At 36.5% G+C, this 19,515-nt stretch overlaps 1 protein-coding gene across 1 annotated transcript in view; it reads right to left on the reverse strand.

Annotated features, from left to right (window-relative positions):
• The window catches only part of ZNF704 (zinc finger protein 704), a 45,668-nt gene that overhangs the window by 12,273 nt on the left and 13,880 nt on the right, over window positions 1–19,515 (reverse strand). Inside the window, exons 3-7 of the mRNA XM_029287324.1 lie at window positions 9,714–9,817; window positions 7,647–7,879; window positions 6,589–6,689; window positions 4,447–4,708; window positions 1,556–1,660 (exon numbers count right to left, since the gene is read on the reverse strand). Of these exons, the coding sequence (XP_029143157.1) occupies window positions 1,556–1,660; window positions 4,447–4,708; window positions 6,589–6,689; window positions 7,647–7,879; window positions 9,714–9,817 (805 nt within the window). The remainder of the gene's footprint in view (window positions 1–1,555; window positions 1,661–4,446; window positions 4,709–6,588; window positions 6,690–7,646; window positions 7,880–9,713; window positions 9,818–19,515) is intronic.

Raw genomic sequence — 19,515 nt, forward strand, 5'->3', positions numbered from 1 at the left:
TTTGGCTTTCTTGCAATAGTTGTGTCAATTTATCCCAATGCCACAGAGAGCAACTCCCCTTTTAAAATTACTCCAGTTCTACCATATTGTCATGAAATCAAATTTTGGGGTATTTCATGCACAGCATGTTCTGTTAAGAGTCTCTTGTTCAAATTACAACCAGCAGGATGCCTTGCACTTCTAGCTATTCCTTGATGAAATTTAATAAATATTCATTGGCAGAATGCAATGTAATTGATTCAGTTACTTTCATTTTTATCAGCTCAGCAGGAGACCCCAGATTCTACAGAAAGCCTCCAAGAAATTCTAAAGGTTGACAATAAGAGGCTTTTGTGATTCACGTTGTGAAATGAGAAATAGCTGGCAGTACCTTATCAATGTCTAATTCGCCCTGTCCAAAATCAGAGTTTTTAAACAGGCTTGCATATTTGTGAAAATTTGGAACATGCAGCCTCAGGTAAAGTGCTAAGACATAAGACACGATATCTGCTTTGATAATGATCATTCAAAAGTTAGAGAAATTATTTGAATAAAAAATGAAATATTGTTTACTTACAGTAGTTAATGATATTAAGTGAAATTAAAAGTATATTATGGATATGGAAAGTATAAGCAGCTAAGCAGCATTATGGGATCATAATAGATCATAATAAATCAATGAAAACATCCCTGTGAGGGAAGTTAAGGGAATAGGAAAAACTGTAATGCTGTATCACTGCAACCCAATGGAATTGGAGAATATCCATAATTAATTTTGGCCAAAGTGTGTTCTTATTTCTATAGGATTCAGCACTGTCATAAGGCCTTTTGATACTGGATAGTATATTACCAAACATCAAACTCTAATTCGTAGGTGAAATATTCAGCATATTCATTTGAATGCTTTTTCAAATGGGAGCCGTGGTGGCACAATGGTTAGAATGCAGTATTGTAGGTTAATTCTGCCAACTGCCAGCAGTTTGATTCTGACTGGCTCAAGGTTGACTCAGCCTTACATCCTTCCAAGGTCAGTAAAATGAGGACCCAGATTGTTGGGGGCAATATGCTGACTCTGTAAACCTCTTAGAGAGGACTGTAAAGCACTGTGAAGCGGTATATAAGTCTATTGTTGTTGCTATTTTGTTCAAAATATGCTTGAATTGCCTCTAATGAAATCTGTGATGCAGGCCTACACAAGGGTAAAGAGCAAAGGACCCCATTGATACATTAAAAATCACTGCAGGCCACAAAGGAATGCCTAGCAAATCAGTTAGCAGTTTGGAAACTACAGGAGCAGCAGTACTCTGGAGCTGGTGGTGGTAGAGAGGCTTGGAGCACTCACAGTATGTTTTTGGAGATGGGGTGGTGATTTATTATTTTTTTAAAAATGCAAACGGGCTGCTTGGTACCTGCAGCCCATGAACTATATAATGCAGGCCTGCTGCAATGCATTTATGAGTGGAATGGGACAGGCAAGGGAGAAGGAAATCCATCACCTCTATGGATCTTGCCTCACGTGTGCCATCCTATGTAGTAAACAAACCTCCCCCTCCTAATTTGCTGGTTTTCTACTTACTGGAAGGCCAGTGAAGGTAACAGGGGGTGTCTGCCAAGAGATGCTAAAGCTTTTTCCATTGGGAGTGAACTTGGCTGACCCTGGAATGTTCACAGGAGCTGTGGCCTGTTTCAAAAAATAGGAAATCAGTTAAGAAGGAACATCTCCATGTTACCCAATTAAGTGTTCGATTATCTCCTATGAAAAATAATAAGTCGGTCGCATTTTGATTCTATTTTTCAGCTCTCGAGGACAATAGGGTGAATAATAAATGATACCACTGAAAGAAAGAAGTCTATAGCAGTCACTAAAACAAATGAGAGATAAAGAATTCATAATATATGCAGATCTAATAAAATTATTTTAAAGTTTAAATCTTACAAAAGAAGCATTTTAGAGCAACTTTTCATTTCCCCAATGTGGCTTCTTTCAGATATTTTGAACTATAGCATCGTTTGTAACATTTCCAACCAGCAAAAGACTATTACTGGTAACAATGGACAGGTCACAAAGCAACTAATCTGGAATTTACTGACTGGAGAAGATAGTTGAGAGTTGAACTGTGGAATCCTTGGTGCTCTCTGAACTTGGTTGTTTGCTTGCAGACATTTCGCTACCTGACTAGGTAACATAATCAGTGCTCATGGATGAGGTTATTAATGTAGTGATGATATTACCTCGTCAGGTCAATATCTTCAAGCAAACAGCTAAGTTCAGACACCATCAAGGACTTCGAACTCTCTTATGTCTTTTCTACCTTAAGATTATGGAAGTTTGCAGATTCCTTCTTGCAGACAGATTTTTTTGTTTTTCTTCCTTTATTTCTTGCTTATTTATCAGTTTTCTTTTTTGGATTTGTATTTTTTGTGCTGTGTAAAAAATTCTATATATTATTATTATTATTATTATTATTATTATTATTATTATTATTATTATTATTATTATTATTATTATTATTATTATTATTATTATTATTATTATTATTATCAGAAAGATGTGGAAAAATTGTATTTGCTGCCATCAGTCTTTCCATCTATGAGAGACTGCATGAGAGTCATGCAGTTTGGACACATGCCTGTTTTGGGTATCTTTACAAACTCAAAAAAGTTTGTAAAGATATCCAAAAGATACTGGATACTTCTAAAAGCCCATTCCGAGTGGTGGCATGCCAAGTTTAAATCTTATTATTTATTTATCAATATAATTTTAAATACTGGCCATCTTGTTCACAGAGTGATTGTTGGCAGTGTACAGTTAAAAACATGAAAGCCTAAAACCAGACTAAAAACACGTTACATCAATAACAAGATAAGAACAAGATTAGAATAAATTAAAGGTTAAAAGGCAGCAGGAGGGCTATCAAGGCATCTGGGAGCCTTGTGTGAATTGGAAGAGCCAAATCTTCAACTTTCTTCGAAAGTCCAAGAGAGTGGGGGCCTGTCTTGGGGCATGGGGAAGAGGATAGGCCAGAGGGGAGGGGCAATGGCAGAGAAGGCCCTCTTCCTGGGACCACCAGTCAAAAATTCATCAACTGGCATTATCAGCAATAGCTTTTGTTGTTTTATATTGCCATATTCTGCTCCTTTTCTCTTTACATGTTTATGCTATTATGATTTCATATACTGCACATGCAGTGAATAGAGATTCTATTCACTTTTACTACCTCAGTAACCATTTTACTAAGACTTGAATTAATGAGAGAAAGATATGAGAAATGGCGGCACAATTCAGTGAGTTTATTTTTAGTCTCTGAAGGAGATAGGCAATTTAGAAATAGGAAACATAAATAAATAAATAATAAAAATAAGATTATATAGATTAAAATATTCAAAACCTTTATAAGTAGCTTTCAGCTCATTTATAAGAGATAATTAGAATATTTTATTCCATTTTTTTAAAATATAAAGATCACCATTTCAATGTATGCAACAAATGATCAGGTATGGTGTTGACTCCAACTTACTCTTTATACTAGCAGGTGTTTTAGAATATAGGTTGCTATAAGGAATCAATTATCTGATTAACGTTTGCAAATACCCATAGATTATGAGGGTCTGTTCAGCCACCACATGCTATATCATGTTAATTCCTCCCACACTTAAAAGTTAATATAAATTTTGTATATCTGTAAAAAAAATGCAGATCTAAACCCATTTTCAAAAGATTTTCCAAAGCTTCTATGATAAACAAATCCAATTGATAAATTGATACTCAAACTAGCACCAAAGCATAATTGCTTGTTTAAAGTTAACAAGAGAGCCAGTTTGATCTAGTGGTTAAGGCACCTGGCTAGAAACCCAGAGACTGAGTTCTAGTCCTGCCTTAGCCATGAAAACCAGCAGACTGACTCTGGGCCAGTCATTCTCTTTTAGCCCAACTTGCCTCACAGGGTTGTTCTTGTGGGGAAAATAAGAAGATGAAAGAGAATTAAGTAAATTTTCCACCTTGTACTATTTATAAAAATAATAAAGGTGGGAAAAAAATAAATAAATGAAACAAATGAACAATTTTGTCAGAGAGGTATTATGTGCTTCCATTTTGCCTCTCCTCTTTTTCATGAAAGCTTTTGACTTTGAGTAAGACATTCGTCTGTTATTTCAAAACCAGAACTTTTATTATTCTCAAACAAGGATTTGAAAGTAACATGATCTGCACTCATAGCATAATCTCATTAATCATAGTGTAAAAATAGTTTAGCAATTTCATATACCTACTTTAAACGATTTCCCAAGAACTTTGCAGCAAGAAAGAGAAACAAGAGGGTGGGATGCAAAAAACAAAAAACCAAACCCTAAATGTAACCACAAGTCAGTCACAGCTCAATTCCACATCATTACTACTGAATCTAGCTATTGTAATTTTTGGATAAAATAAAATAAAATAAATCAAGTGCAATAAAATAAAATATGTACCTGGTAAGCATGGTCAGAGTGAATGAGGTAGAGGTTGGTAGGAGCTGAACGGCTTAGAGGCGTCATCCCTTTAGCATCTGTTTTGGCACATGACAGTTCACTTCTGTTCACATCTTGGGATGGAAAAGAAGGAAGAAATGCTAGAGAGGGTGAAACTGGAGATAAACTATTTAATCCATCAGCTACTGAGTCAGTGTTGAGACGTATCTCTGTGTAGTAAAAATCTTCCTCTCCATCACTGTAGTCAGATTCTCCTACACGTCTAAAAAAATGACAGTCAGAAATTATTAATACTATATCATAGTCAGTACAATAAGAAATTCCAATATATTAATATATGAGTATATACAAACAAATTGAATTGTTCAATATTTTTACAACTACAACCAATAATATATATTTTAATTAATATATTCATGTGCATATTGGGGAGGGAAAGAACAAAATAAAGAAATATTTGCATACAGAGACACGCACACAGTTACACAGGAAACACTTTATCTCTTCAGAAGAGATCCACTCATCAGTTAACATATTTTTCATGTGCATAGAATATACCATCAAGAATGTTGAAATAAAAAAGACTTAACTTTATTTGTCACATTTTATAAATCAGACTGGTGGAAACACAGTATATTTAAAGTAGACAAAGACTGTTTAACTCATTTATTCCTCATATTTGTATCTCATTTCTTTCAAAACCTTTAGCACATTTTCCCCTTTATTCTCACAACAATTTGGTGAGGCAAGAGAAAGTTTGGGAGAAAGTATATAATTGTACATGGATTATGCAATAAATGAGATTCAATTCTCTTTCCCCACCCACTAACCATTTTATTAAAAAAAATTAAATGCAGGTTTGAATTAATGGGAAAAAGATATCATGAAAAATGACAGCACAGTTCAGTGAGTTTAATTTTTAATTATTTCTATTGTGACTCATAGGAGAATTTTTAAATATTGAAAATCCTTTGGGTTCACATTAGTTCTTGCTCTTCTTTCTATTGAAGTTGCTACAATGAGGAAAATGAAAGGTTTTGTTCTATTGTTTAAAAAAGAATATTGTCCATTTTTCAGAATTATATCCAAAACATATATGTCACTGAAACAAATTGAATTTAACTCAAGGACTGAAATTGGCTTAAGAAATTACAGTTAGGATTTACCACAATTGGTTGGGTCTAACTGAAACAAACTGCTGTGAATCTAAAACTGAAGCAAAATTGTCTAAGTTTATCATGGCCATACAGAAGGAGAGATAAGGGGAAACTCATTAACCAACAATTTGCAATAACTTGTTGCAGTCATAAGTCATACTTCTCCAGATGTTATTTCCACAACTAACAGGAATCCTTTTTCAGAGAAACTACCTATCTCTTTTTACAAAAAGAATTTCCCAAATGTTTCTAAAACTTTTGATTTTATCAAATTTGTGATATTGATTCAATAGCTTCATTTATAATAATTACCAACTTAATAAATTAAGCTTAGTTCATTGGCACACAAAAAAAATGAACCCAAAGTGGCTGGTTTGTATTTTTTAACCTTTCCCTCTTTGGAGTGGCCAAAAAGGAAAATAAATCAGCACTCTGTTTCATGTTAGGAAAAATATTGTTTTGATTCTTGTGCGTGCATTGGAAACAGTGGCTTAAAATAAATTCTACTTTCTTTAGCAAATAAAGAAAACAATGTAAGATTTGTCATTGGCTTGTATGTTATTCATTAATGGAAACAAATTTATACATAATAAAAAGCTAGGATACTGCTTATATGAGACTGAATTCTGGCTGATTCATTCCCCTAGCTCAGGGATAGGCAAACTTGGCTCTTTTATGACTCGTGGACTTCAACTCCCAGAATTCCTGAGCCAGCATGGCTGGCTCAGGAATTCTGAGAGTTGAAGTCCACGAGTCATAAAAGAGCCAATGTTGCCTACCCTTGCTCTAGCTCAAAGCACTGACTTCAATGTTAGATGCAAACCCCCGTATAAATATTGAAAAAGAAATAAGGGAATTATCACCAGTAATAGCTCGATTATAAACATGCTCATTTGGTTATAAATCTTAGTGAACTCGCTTCAAAGTAATGCTAACATTGGGATAAAAGTTGTTTCACAAATAAAAAGAACTGTAGTCTTCTCACCCAAGATGAATAGTCCGGATGTGTTTCTGAATGCCAACAGCAGTGCTTAGTACCTTTCCACAGTTTTTCCAAAGGCATTTAAACATTACTTTCATGGAGTTCTGAGAAGTTAAACAGGGAACACAATCTGTACACAGTACATTCATTTAACAAGCATGGATTTCAAATTATTCTATTTACATTGATACTAAAGTAAATTAAAATTAATGTTTCAAGGACACATACGTTTAAGGAGATAGGCCTACTGAACTTGGGCGGATTTACTTTTAAATAACATGCACCTGAGTGTAATTTAAGTTCACCGTTTATAAACCAAACTATATAGTATTGATCTTTTGGTCATTAATCTTGCAAAGCTAATTTGGAACACTGAAATGAGTTCACTCTGTTTTCAAATTAGAATGACAATTAATAGCTGACTGTAGTATAAATAAATAAATAAATGTAAATGTTTGTTTGTTCAAAATCTTAAATCTCCGAACGTTCTTCACCGATTGCTTTGAAATTTTGACACAACGTTGCATTCGAATACGTGCGTGTTTTTATATACCTATATTATATAGATGTCACACCTGTGACAGGTAAAAACATGTTTTTTTGAAAAACGGCACCATCTGTTGGATGTAAAAGCAACACACACTTTTACCAGACTGAGCCACAGCAACGCGTGGCCGGGTACAGCTAGTACAGTAATACACGCAGGAATTTCCTAATATTTCATCTATTAGCAATTTATTTGTAACAACTCCAGGGCTTTTCAGACAAATATTTCTTTTAAGAGGACTAAAACAATTGGTATATATTTTTAAAAATGAAGAGTAAATAAAGGCAAAGTGAAACAAACAACATCTGGTTTTAGATAAAAATAATATATGATGGAGTCTTTCATAAATAAACACAGGTATTTGTTAATCAAGGTTCATATAATATCACAATATACATGCTGGCTGGCTGGAGTATTCTGGGAATTGAAGTCCACCCATCTTAAAGCTGCCAAAGATGAGAAACACAGGTATAACATTATAGGAGAATATTGACAAATTCAATATCAGACTCACCTTTCTTTTCCTAGGAATAGGTTCGTCAAAAAGAAGACTGCTAGTTTCAGCTTCGTCAATGCCATCGTCAGTTTGAGATGGCAATCGAAATGGTTTGAAGCTGTCAGCAGAAAGGGGAGGTGATGGAGTGGATGGGTTTGATTGGTCACTTGGAGCACTCCAGCTCCAATACCCACTGCTGCTGGTACTGGAAGGCACAAATCCTCCTTCTTTCCAGGATCCATTTAAGGATTCTATAAATTAACAACAGCATTAAAAAATAACTACAATGTTGGATATTAATGCTTTTAATGCTGTAAGTTGCCCAGAGTCACTTTGAAACAGGATGGGAGGCAAATAAATTTAATAAATACTATAAATAAACTATTTTTAGTAAGGGGATTACTAAAACATGTATTATTAAAAACATGTATTTATGAAGAATGCTGGAACATCTAGATTACATGCAATTAACTGAAAAGAAAATTATTATCTACTAAGATATAAGAAGTACATACACCACACTCACACCCACAGACACACGCGGAAAGCACACAGATTTTCCAGGAATATATATGGTTCTATATCTACTAGGGCTTCCAAACTGCATAAATAAACTATACTTGATATAAACAAAGAAAGACTTATTCATATTTTTCTACCGTGCCACGCCCAAAGAAGGCTACAGCCAGGTGCTTTCTAGACAACCTATCTACTTGAGAAGCCACTAAGGTTGCAGCTGGACAGCTGACTAGGCCAAAGTTCTTCTTCTTCTTTGAATGGATGAACATGTCCAGAATTTTGGGAAAGTATCATGGGTTCCTCTGTAACATAACTGTTGTGGGAGGAAATGTTCATGCATAAAACTGCTGCTATTGTGGGTTTCTGAAACACAATTTCACAAAAAGCATCTGGCTGAAACTAACTGAAATCTTATCCCAAATGATGAATCTATGGCAGCCCATTCAGGAATATCTCCTAAATTTTCTGCATTAAGACTAAAGGTTCGCTCATTCTAAACCTAAATTCTGTTCAGGCATCTATTTCTAAATGCTATGCTCCTTCCTTCCTTCCTCCCTCCCTCCTTTCCTCCTTCTTTCTCAGTTACTGGAGGCTGCCTTTCATAGCCCTTTTGGCTTTGGCTGTAAGAAAGATCAATGTACAACTTCCATAGAAGTATCTGTTCATAAAATGCCTGATGATCTTTTCTAAAGCACTTCTTGGGTTTGTGCAGGCTGCTTACAAAGAGCAGGTCTTCTAACATGTCTTCCAAACATGGGTTTAGTGTTCTTTTGAAAGTAAGCACTAGTTCTAAATAGCACAAAAAGCCAATTCAAACCAGAAAACAACCAAGTTATATCACCTGTGTGTTGCTATGCATGTCTCTATTGATAGCATTACAGATTCTCTACTGCTTCTGCTTAACAAGGAGTTTCACATGGCTGTATCTTTTATACTCTTTATTATTTGGGGCGAGAAAAAACACACCATTTTGCCTATTCAGTTGTAGCTTTGGCAACACTAGATGCTAAGTAGTGACTGCAGTTTTTATGTGTGGGTTAATGGTAGCCCCTCACTCCTCTTGGCCACTGGAGGTCAGAGCTAGATTTCTTAGTCACTCCTTACCAGCATTGTCACTGTCTTGCAGAAGCAATAAATGAGCATTTGTTATTGTTGTCTCCTATTCAATCAGTGCCTGCAATCTGTCAGCCAGTCTATATCTCAAAACATGTTCTATCGTAAGAAGTAAAACCCTAGACCTATGGTCAGAAATAACCTAATTGACAAGTCACAAGCAGGAAGAAGGGGTTGTGCTGAGTAGAAGAACTGCACAAGAAGGCATTGACTTCTGCTTCACACTATGAAACTCTCCACATTTCCATTGTTAGTTGGACAATTAAGCAAGTGGATACATCCTCTAGTGTAAACATCTGTTTATATTCACTAACTCCACTCCACCCCACATTAGGGAGAACGACTGGTGGCTGGTCTTCCTACCAGCAGGCAGAAGGGAAAATGAAGCTAGGTATATCTACCAATCCTTTCCCCAAACCTTTCTTTCACAATCTTTCCTGAAAACATGCTCACCATTAGGACGGATTGGGGGGCTGCGAACCAAAGGGCTGGTGGATAAAGTAGTTAGAACCATAGCTGCTGTGACTTTATCCATATCCACTTCTTCTGAAGATTTTCTGAAACAAAGTGATTAGAAATCAGGAACAAATGAAAAAGGGGTTAGAACAATGCACCATTAATATTCCAAATTCTAATCTATATATTACAGATAGTTCTCAACTTATATCCACAATTGAGCCCAAACTTTCTGTGAAACATGTGTTAAGTGAGTTTTGCCCCATTTTATGATCTTTCATTTGTTAAGTGAATCATTGCAGTTGTTAAATTAGTAACACGGTTGTTAAGTGAATCTGGCTTCCCCATTGACTTTGCTTGTCAGAAGGTCGCAAAAGGTAATAACATTACTCCAGGACAGGGGAATCGTCATAAATATGAATGAGTTATCAAATGTCTGAATTTTGATCACGTGACCATGGGGATGTTGCAATGGTCATAAGAGTGAAAAATGGTCATAAGTCATGTTTTTCAGTGCCATTGTAACTTTGAACATTCCCTAAACAAACTGTTGTAAGTTGAGGAATGCCTGTACTAAAATTCTCATTGTCATAACTTTTTAACTGGATGAAACAGTGCATCATGGGGCAACATTTTTTAATTAAGCTACCTCAAATGGACTAACTTATAGAATGTGTCCAAAATCTGTGACCACGACTCCCAAGGGAATGAAATTTGGGAAAGTTATGTTGCTTCAGTATTACTGCCCGCTTCTACACTGCTGTGGTTACATGATCTTAATTTAGGTTCTGAGTTTCCTAGCCAGTCTTGCAATCTCAGTCCTTCCCCTATTCAACAACAGCCACTTACCTGCTTCCTGGGGAAGGGACGGGAAGGAAAGGGAAAGGAATTTCCAATGTTTCCTGCCACATTCCCACAAGGTAACTCAATGAAGAATTTAGCAGGAAGTCAAAGTCACTCCTGCTCCCACTATTTTTTGCCCATTATTGATCATTCTATTTCTCTGTTTAGGTAAAGAAATATCTCTGAAATGATGATCCAATGGGGCACAGGTTGTCTAGCTGCTCTTTAAAAGCTTCAAGCAACAGAACAAGTTGGACCAGTTTCTGTTCAATGGATAGTACTTGTTCACTATACTGACTTTCAACATATGGCTCAAAACTGTCTAGTTAACATAAAGGCAGGTAAAGTCTACCAGGTAGTCATGGCAGTCCAAAAACGGCAGCTTAGCAATACCTCCAAAAGATTCTCTGTTTCAAACTGTGACATATATTTGGCAACAATGTCTACCATTGTGGGCAGTAGAACTGTGGATTACATGGATTACGGTAGCTATATTTTACAGTTTATAGCCATACAGAGGAATAACCAGTTCCTGAAACTAAGCAGTGTACAGGAGAGGCAAAAGGCTATACATGTTGTTGTATTTTCTTTTCTTTGCTAAAGCATTGCAACATGTCATCGATTTTTTTACTTTTTTTTTTTTTTTTACAAAAACCCATTTTATATGAATTGGTCATGAAATTAAATGAAGTATCCTCAAGGCAAAAACTGTGTCTCATTTAAAGTACACTATCTATGGTGCCACCTTTGTTTCTAGCACTGCTGTGCTGGTATTAATCACATTAATGAATACAGTAAAATCTACTATGTTTATAATTCAACCACGTGGCATTGCAACTGATGGAAAAACAAGTAAAGAAAATAAGCCTCATCATTTCTCTTTGCACAAAGGCCTCTCATCTCATGCACAGGGCTGCCTCTGAGAGATGTATAGGGATTCTGTGGGAATAGCCTAAGTAATATAGATATGCTAAAGTCCTTTAAAAAAATGTTAAATGGATGTGCAAATGCAGAGGTTTTGAAACAAAAATCCTGTATTTAATATTTAATATTTAACTGTATAATTTAAATAAAAGGAACAAGTTAAAATTTCTTCCCCACAGGTGATAAGCTCAGGAGGAGGAGGAGGAGGAGAGACTGGATTACTGGCTGGAAAAAGTTGGTTTGTCCCTGATTTATGATACGGATGACATATTTGATTGATTTGGGTTCTCATTCTATATACTCTTGCTTAAAGATACAGGTTTGCCAATCTTTACTTCTAGTTCTCAGCAATCTTCATTTTTGTCTTCTGACTTCTGTTCCCACTTCCATTTTTCAATTCTTGTGGAATTTTTTTAAGTACAAATTGTTTTTCACAGTTTTGTACCCTACAAAAGATCTTTTAATAGTAAGCAATTTGGGAATTATCAGTCACAACACACACTATGGCACAGATGCACTGGTTAATGGCCACAGTTTTCCAGTTATACAATAGGCTAAATATATATATGCTTTTCCTCTTAAAAAAAAAAAAGAAGTCTTTAAATGGGGATCATAGAATGGTAGGGAGGGGTGGCAAGGGAAAAGTTGATAAGGACTGCAAAAAATAATAATAATCAACCTGAGTGTTCCGATTTCTTCTTCTCTGAGATAAAATCCCTCTGTCTGGAGGAACAGAAAAAGGAGCAACTGAATCACGTCCCTGTTATTGTCAATCCAGCATTCCAGCATTTGTTCTTTAAAAACTCTCAGGATTTTCAATAATTTACAATGCCATTTCTTCTTCTTTTCCCCCTCCATTCTGTTCTGCTTGGCGAGCACAGTGAATGCTGATCATCACATGGGCTGAAATAGCAGAGCTGTAAATTGCAGCAACCCCTCCTTCATGAGATCATCCCATACTAGTGCAAATGAGAATGACATAATGCTTCTCTGAAGCCCAGCATGCGTAGAGCTCATTCTCCAGCCATAGCTACTTTTCTTTTTCAAAACAGTTTGTTTCCCCCTCGTAAGATATTTCATTATTTCATTACACGCTGGGGGACTGAGGAAGCAGATTACATACAGAGATGCTGCAGCAGGAAACATAGCAGTCTCCTATCTCTTCTATTCTCCCCTCCCCATCTTCCTTTTTTAGATCAACATCAACAATAATGTATTTCTATATCTGAAGAAAACTGAGATGACATAAGTCTTTGGATAGGGAAGGAGGGAAAAGGGAACCAAAGTACAAATATGGAGCTTTTGCACAACATGTACAAAGGAAGCCTGGAGGCTTCCTGACTTGTCCATGGAATTTTCTTGGCAACAATACAGTACAGAAATGATTCCTTCTTCTGGAGTGTATTTCAACTTCCCAGCTTAGTCCATAGTCCTGGTATTCCCAGGTACTCTTTCAATCCAAAGTTAACCAAGCCCAACTTTTATTATCTTTCAAGCTTAATCCAGTTCAGTCCAGGCACTGCTATCTCCCGAGTCTTGTAGAAAATGTACTGTACAGTTCACTAGAGTCAAGTGCTTCTCAGTTAAGGATTTCAAACTTACACTGGTATAGGTATTCGCAACCGGTATCTGTTGGGAAATTTTGGGCTTCAAGACCACAGAGGCAACTGTGATGAGTAGGAACTGAATAAGTCCCTGCTCAATTACTTGTGGCCAGCTGTGCAGACTATCTTGCCTCTGAAGAAGCCAAACACATTTGTTGGTGAAACATCAGGAAATCTGTTTTCTAGACCACAGTCACAAAACCCATGCTGCCTAACAATTTCAGTCTTGCTTGACTTCCTATAATACAGTGGTTCTCAACCTTTTTAATGCCGCGACCCCCAACCGGTCATAAGTCGAGGACTAAACCGGTCGTAATTCGAGGACTAAACTGGTCGTAAGTCGAGGACTACCCAACCGGTCGTACGTCGAGGACTTTCCCTGCCCGGGAGCACCACGCATGCGTGGTTCTGCCCCCTGCGCCGGCTGAGACGTAGCTGGCAAGCGGCAGAGACGGAGCAGGCCGACCATCAGCTGGCCCAGCTCAAGGGAGGTAAGGCACCCGCTGGAAAAGGGGAAAAAAATGGCGGACAGCCTTGCTTGGCGACCCCGTGAAATGGTCGATCGACCCCAAATGGGGTCACGACCCATAGGTTGAGAACCGCTGCTATAATAACTTTATTAAAATTAACACCATGAAAATGCAAAATTCCTGCAAGTCCTTTAATCTAGAAACATCTAAATAAGCATCACTAGAATAAAGATCATATGGAAATCAGGAAATTACTATATTGTACATTTTGGGCTTGGAAGCCATTCAAATCAAGGAAGGCAGTCTCTGTACAGTATTGCTGCCATGTTATAAGTTGCCAATATCATCATCACGCATGGCATTTCAAAGATGTGCAGCACCAAAAACATGTAGCGAAAACTGTAAGTGATACTTAGGAATCTGAGCTCCATTATAAGTAGCAGTGAAAATTCAGAATTAGTGTTACTCCTTGCAGAGAGAGCAATTAATGGGAACTTCCCACTAGAGCTAATAAGAATTTTGGAGGGGTTATTGTTGCATCCATGGGAAATTGGATGGAAGAATTGGGTTAAATCTTCATCACATTTATTATAATTTTGAAAGTGGATGAAGAAAGAAAAAAGAAAAAGAAAGAAAGAAAGAAAGAAAGAAAGAAAGAAAGAAAGTAAGTAAGTAATTAAGTAAGTAAGTAAGTAAGTTAGTTTGGACTCGTAAATAGAAAACAGCCTCACTCATATGTTTTCTTTCTTGAATACAGGCATATGGACACACAAACCAGAAGCACAATATTACAGAATCCTGGGTAAGAGGTATGTCAATAACCCTCCCCTTTGCCCGCTTACTTTCTGAAGAACAGATAGTATTTACTTTCAGTACTATTTACTTTCATGATGCCACTGTTTAATTTTCTCTCATTGGCACAGTCTCCTTCCTTGTTCCCCATAAAAGGAAATCACGAATGAGAAAAATCCAAAGGTAATTGGCATCCGACATCTCTCTACCCCACCCAGCCTGTTAATGGCAAGGATGAAGAGAACTGTAATTTAAAACCTGCAAGTCTTCAAGTGACTTGACTAAATGGATCCAGTCTGAGTCAGAAGGAAACATAATTCCCAAACTGTATTAGCAGCAATGTGGATGGGAGCAGTGGGGTGTGAAAGAGACAAGGGTTGTGCAGCCAGCAAGCTTCTCTACAGACTGATACTGGGATATTTGTACACTGTCATGATACACACATATTAAACATACACAAAATGAGTAAAGGAGGGGAGAAGGAAGTAGGAAGGTTGGAGGAGAGAGTGGTGAAAGAGAAGAGGAGAGGAGAGGAAGAAGAGGGAAGTAGGGAAGAAAGAGAAGGAAGGGAGAAAGGAGAGGAGAGAGAGTAAAGGAGGGGAGAAGGAAGTAGGAAGGTTGGAGGAGAGAGTGGTGAAAGAGAAGAGGAGAGGAGAGGAAGAAGAGGGAAGTAGGGAAGAAAGAGAAGGGAGAAAGAAGGTAGAGAAGAAGGAGTGGGGATGCAGTAAAAGGGGAAATGGGCGAGCAACACCAAAAGTCATGTGCATATATTTATTTCATTAAAAGTATCTTATATATAAGAATGTAAAAAGAATGTATGCTAATATCTGATAAATATCACAGTATATGTATGGGGGAGAGTTTGGAAAAATAAAAAATAAATTAAAAAAAAATGACATTTCCCCCCCCTTTCTGGTTTCACCAGCACAGGTGTCTGACTCTTCACCAAGGATATTCGTGCATATAATGAATGGCACGAAACAGATACTTTTATTGTTGTTGTTGCCTGCTTTTGAATCCATTTCTTCAAACATCGTGTATGAAAATGAAGTATAACTTCTCTTTTTACACTACCACAACTATGGAGTACATTTGTCCAAATAAAACAACTTGGCAGAATTATCCCCTTAACATATTACACTGTTTGGTGGTGTGATCACAGTATTGCTGGCAATATAAATATAAATAAGAACATTTATCTTTCCAAACTTACTCCCACAATGAAAGAATGGAGAAAAAGAGACTGCATGCGAGCAGCCACATTACCTCAATTGTTTTTAACAAATACATTAAAGCATTGTAAGAGTAACACCATAAAAATAAAAAGAGCCATTTTTTAAGGAAAGCTTGCCACTATGCCTAGATTTCATACTTTATAGCTGTGATCCTAGATTAGGGAACACGGAAGACGACAGTATGAAAATCTTGGCAAGATCTTCACTCAGATATCACATTTAGATACAATAGCCATGTGAGACTGTCCAGTTCTCCTCTTAAACAAAACTGCCCCCTTAAAATGTTACTATGTAGTACAAAGCTATAAATCACTGCTTTATATATCTTAAATTTGGTTAATAAAAATAACATCTCATGAACATATTATTAATCATTTTCCACTGGCATACTTAGTCTGCAAAAGTTTCATAATACTTATCTGTCTTTGCCTTTAGAAAAAGAGACATTAATGCAAGCATTCATTTATATACAATGAGTCAACAAAACACTGAAATTAATCATCCTATGAACTGAAAATTACAATTCCAGCAACTATTGGAGGGCTCTGGAGCATAAAGTACCCCTCAGAACTAGATGCTGTGTACTTAGCATACTTCAGTGGTATTTATAAAAATATGTTTAATTTTTAATATTTTAAGAGATTAAAAAGGTGCCTGTACTAGAATTTATACATACAGTATTACGGAACGCAGAAGATTATATATTTTTTCCACAGGAAGCAAATATAACCCTGCATACTAAGAATATATGTAATGTTTGTTGCTGTTTTAATGCTTTTATTATTTTTAAATGTTTTTTAAATTTTAACTGTAATATGTGTTTTGAACTGTTAGCTGCTCAGAGTCATTTGTTGAGATAGGCAGCTATGGAAATCAAATCAAATCAATCAATAAATCCTACATACTAATCACCAAACTCAAGTGAGTTTAATGAAACTTTCTCTCAGCCTAATGTGTTTAGGATTTTGATCATTTTTAATATAAACACGTCTAAAACTACAAATGGAACAATAATCTTAAATTAAAGGAGGGAATTTATATTTTTTCTGTCACAATGTAGGACCATCATCTCTAAGCCCAAGGCTTAGATACTAGAATGAGCCCTTCCAACAGGTATTTAACAGAACATTTCTGAATGTTCTTTTTGTCTCCTCCCTCCCTGAAAACTTAGAGGTATAAACAGAAAGCAACTACAGTAGTTTGAATTTCTTCACAGGCGGTTGTTCTTATTTCCATATCAATAATCAGTGTTTACAAAGGAAGGTTACTAAATCTGTCTAAGAGAATGAGATAAGTCTCGTCATGATTCAAATCTAAATTATTGATTACATTGTATAGAGCAGGGGCAGGCAACCTTGGTTCTTTTATGACTCGTGGACCACATGTCATAAAAGAGCCAAGGTTGCCTACCCACGGTATAGAGAATTGGAGCCAATTATTTGAAAAATAAACTGAACAGGAGTTCTGTCTTCTAGATGCAGAGTTCACATAATAACCACAAGGGCTAGTTCAACGAACATGATTAAAACGAGTCACAGCATAATGTAATGTGAATGCAGCCATGGTATGATAGACACTGGCTACCAGTTATCACAGTTTTTAATCTAGCAAATAGTATTATGCTTTTTTTGGCAGGCATCCTTAATAGCATCTGCTTTTTCAAACCTGATTACTGTTATTCAGAGACCATTCTGAAACACCACCAGTAAAATATGCAACATTTGTTGATATGGATGCCGTGGACGGTAGTTAATTAAGTACCATATCTGCAAGTCCATTCCATTTGAAGAAGTATTTTAGTGTATTTCATCAGGACAGAAACTATACTAACATCAATTAGAAAAAAACACTACATTTTCCCCTTTTCTTTGAACAGAATAATGGAGCTGTTTGTGCCCCATGATAGCATTACAATTCTAAGATAATATATGAATCGTACTATATTTACTAATCTATAGTTTTCTTTTGATGCACAGTTAACTTAGGTCATTTAAACCAATGTATTAATTAATGAAATTAATTTCTTTCCTAATTTACACTATTGGTGATTTATATTGCACACGCCCAAAGTGAACTGAATTAACTCTAAGTACATTCAAGCTGGATTTTTGCACTGTCACTTCTCTTCTTTTACATATCTTAGTTGGTGGAGACTTTCAAACATTGATTCAATGTTGCTATGTGACAAAGCTACCAAACAAGTAGAAGTTGCTCAGATGGAACTTGAGCATTCAGTAAGAGAAATGATACACTTAAACTTTATTCTGGCAGGTTCTACATTCAAAAATTCATGAGTGCTGAATTATGAGTGCTCTTTAAAAAGCCAAAGGTTGACATAAGCAATTAACAGAATTCAGGAAGAAATTGTGATCTATACTTAATTTAGACTAAATTCCTTGGCTGATCTTGAAATAACTAATCAGAGTTGAATCTGATTGGAACTTGAATGGAAAACCACTAGGAAATCCTAATGTTGATTTAGACTGCATACTTTAAAAAAGAAGAAAGAAGTGGAAAAACATTTCAGTGTTATAATTTCAGCGTTAACTTCATTTATTCATTTAGAACCATTTACATTCTGCCCCATTTTGAGACTACATGGACACATCTATTTGATTGCCAGTAACTAAGTATGATCTGAAGGATTCTTTAAACTTTGAATAAAACAGAATTGGTGCTCAGATATTTCAGATGTTTTGCTGCTGCAAAGCTACCTAATGTTGCACAATAAAACAGGTGCTAAAGAACAAGGACAGGAATGGCAATAACAAAAGCTAACTTTACAATCATAATTTCCTTTACTAGGATTTCTATGGCTGGTTTACCCTACAATGTGAACTTCTTGAATATGCCTTAAATAAATCTCTGCTTTTGATTACAAAGCTTATCCTAAAGGTAAATTAAATATTACAAACCTAAATTTTTTTATATATATAAAGAAATAGCAAGACTTCAGTAGGGCATCTTGAACAATTTAGGACATCTACTTTCCATCCTGATAAAGGACTATAATCTATTTACAATGGGATAGACAATCTACTGGCTGTATGGGTCTGTTAAAATCCACAGACTAACCTGCAAAATTTGGCAACAAAATGGATGGGTTTTGGCATTGCCATTTCTTTTCCTTAAAATTTGTGGGAATAGGAATGGGAAAGATACCATTCCCAGACATAATTCATCCTTCCTGATTGAAATTGAACTCTAAAATTTGACCATTTTTTCCAGCTGAATTCCAAGGGCCTAATGGGGGGGGGGATTTGGAAAACTAAAGGGTTTATGATTCGAAATGGAGGGGTTGATCTTTTGCTCCAATGCCTATCTTCAAATGACAAAATTGGACAAAAGGGAAAAGCTGACCTCTTCTGATGACATTGCTAGAAACACACTCCAACCTTCCAGTTGATTAAAGCAAGGGTCTCCAAACCCCGGGCCACAGGCCTGTTCCAGTCCATGGCCTGTTAGGAACCGGGCCAGACAGGAGGAGGTGTGTAGTGACCAAGCAAGTGAAAGCGAAACCACCAGCCCCCTGAGTTCATGAAAAAAATGGTCTTCCATGAAACCGGTCCCTGATGCCAAAAAGGACTGCTGGATTAGAGGACTGCACTGTAGCCATAGGCAATCCTGATTTACAAAGGCTCCCTTTTCAATAGCTCTGGTGAGGACTTTCCACCTGTCTTCCCTAGCTTAATTACAACAAAATGAGACAGCATCTAGCCAGAGGCGGCTATCTTTAGAACATAGAATAATAGAGTTGGAGGGGACTTTGGAGGTCTTCTAGTCCAGTCCCCTGTTCGAGCAGGAGACCCTATACCAGAGGTAGGCAACCTTGGCTCTTTTATGACTCATAGCTGGCTCAGGAATTCTGGGAGTTGAAGTCCATGAGTCATAAAAGAGCCAAGGTTGCCTACCCCTCAGGAATTCTGGGAGT

This window comes from Protobothrops mucrosquamatus, unplaced genomic scaffold, assembly GCF_001527695.2.
Source record: "Protobothrops mucrosquamatus isolate PMUCROS unplaced genomic scaffold, P.Mucros_1.0 scaffold_297, whole genome shotgun sequence".
Lineage (NCBI taxonomy): Eukaryota > Metazoa > Chordata > Lepidosauria > Squamata > Viperidae > Protobothrops > Protobothrops mucrosquamatus.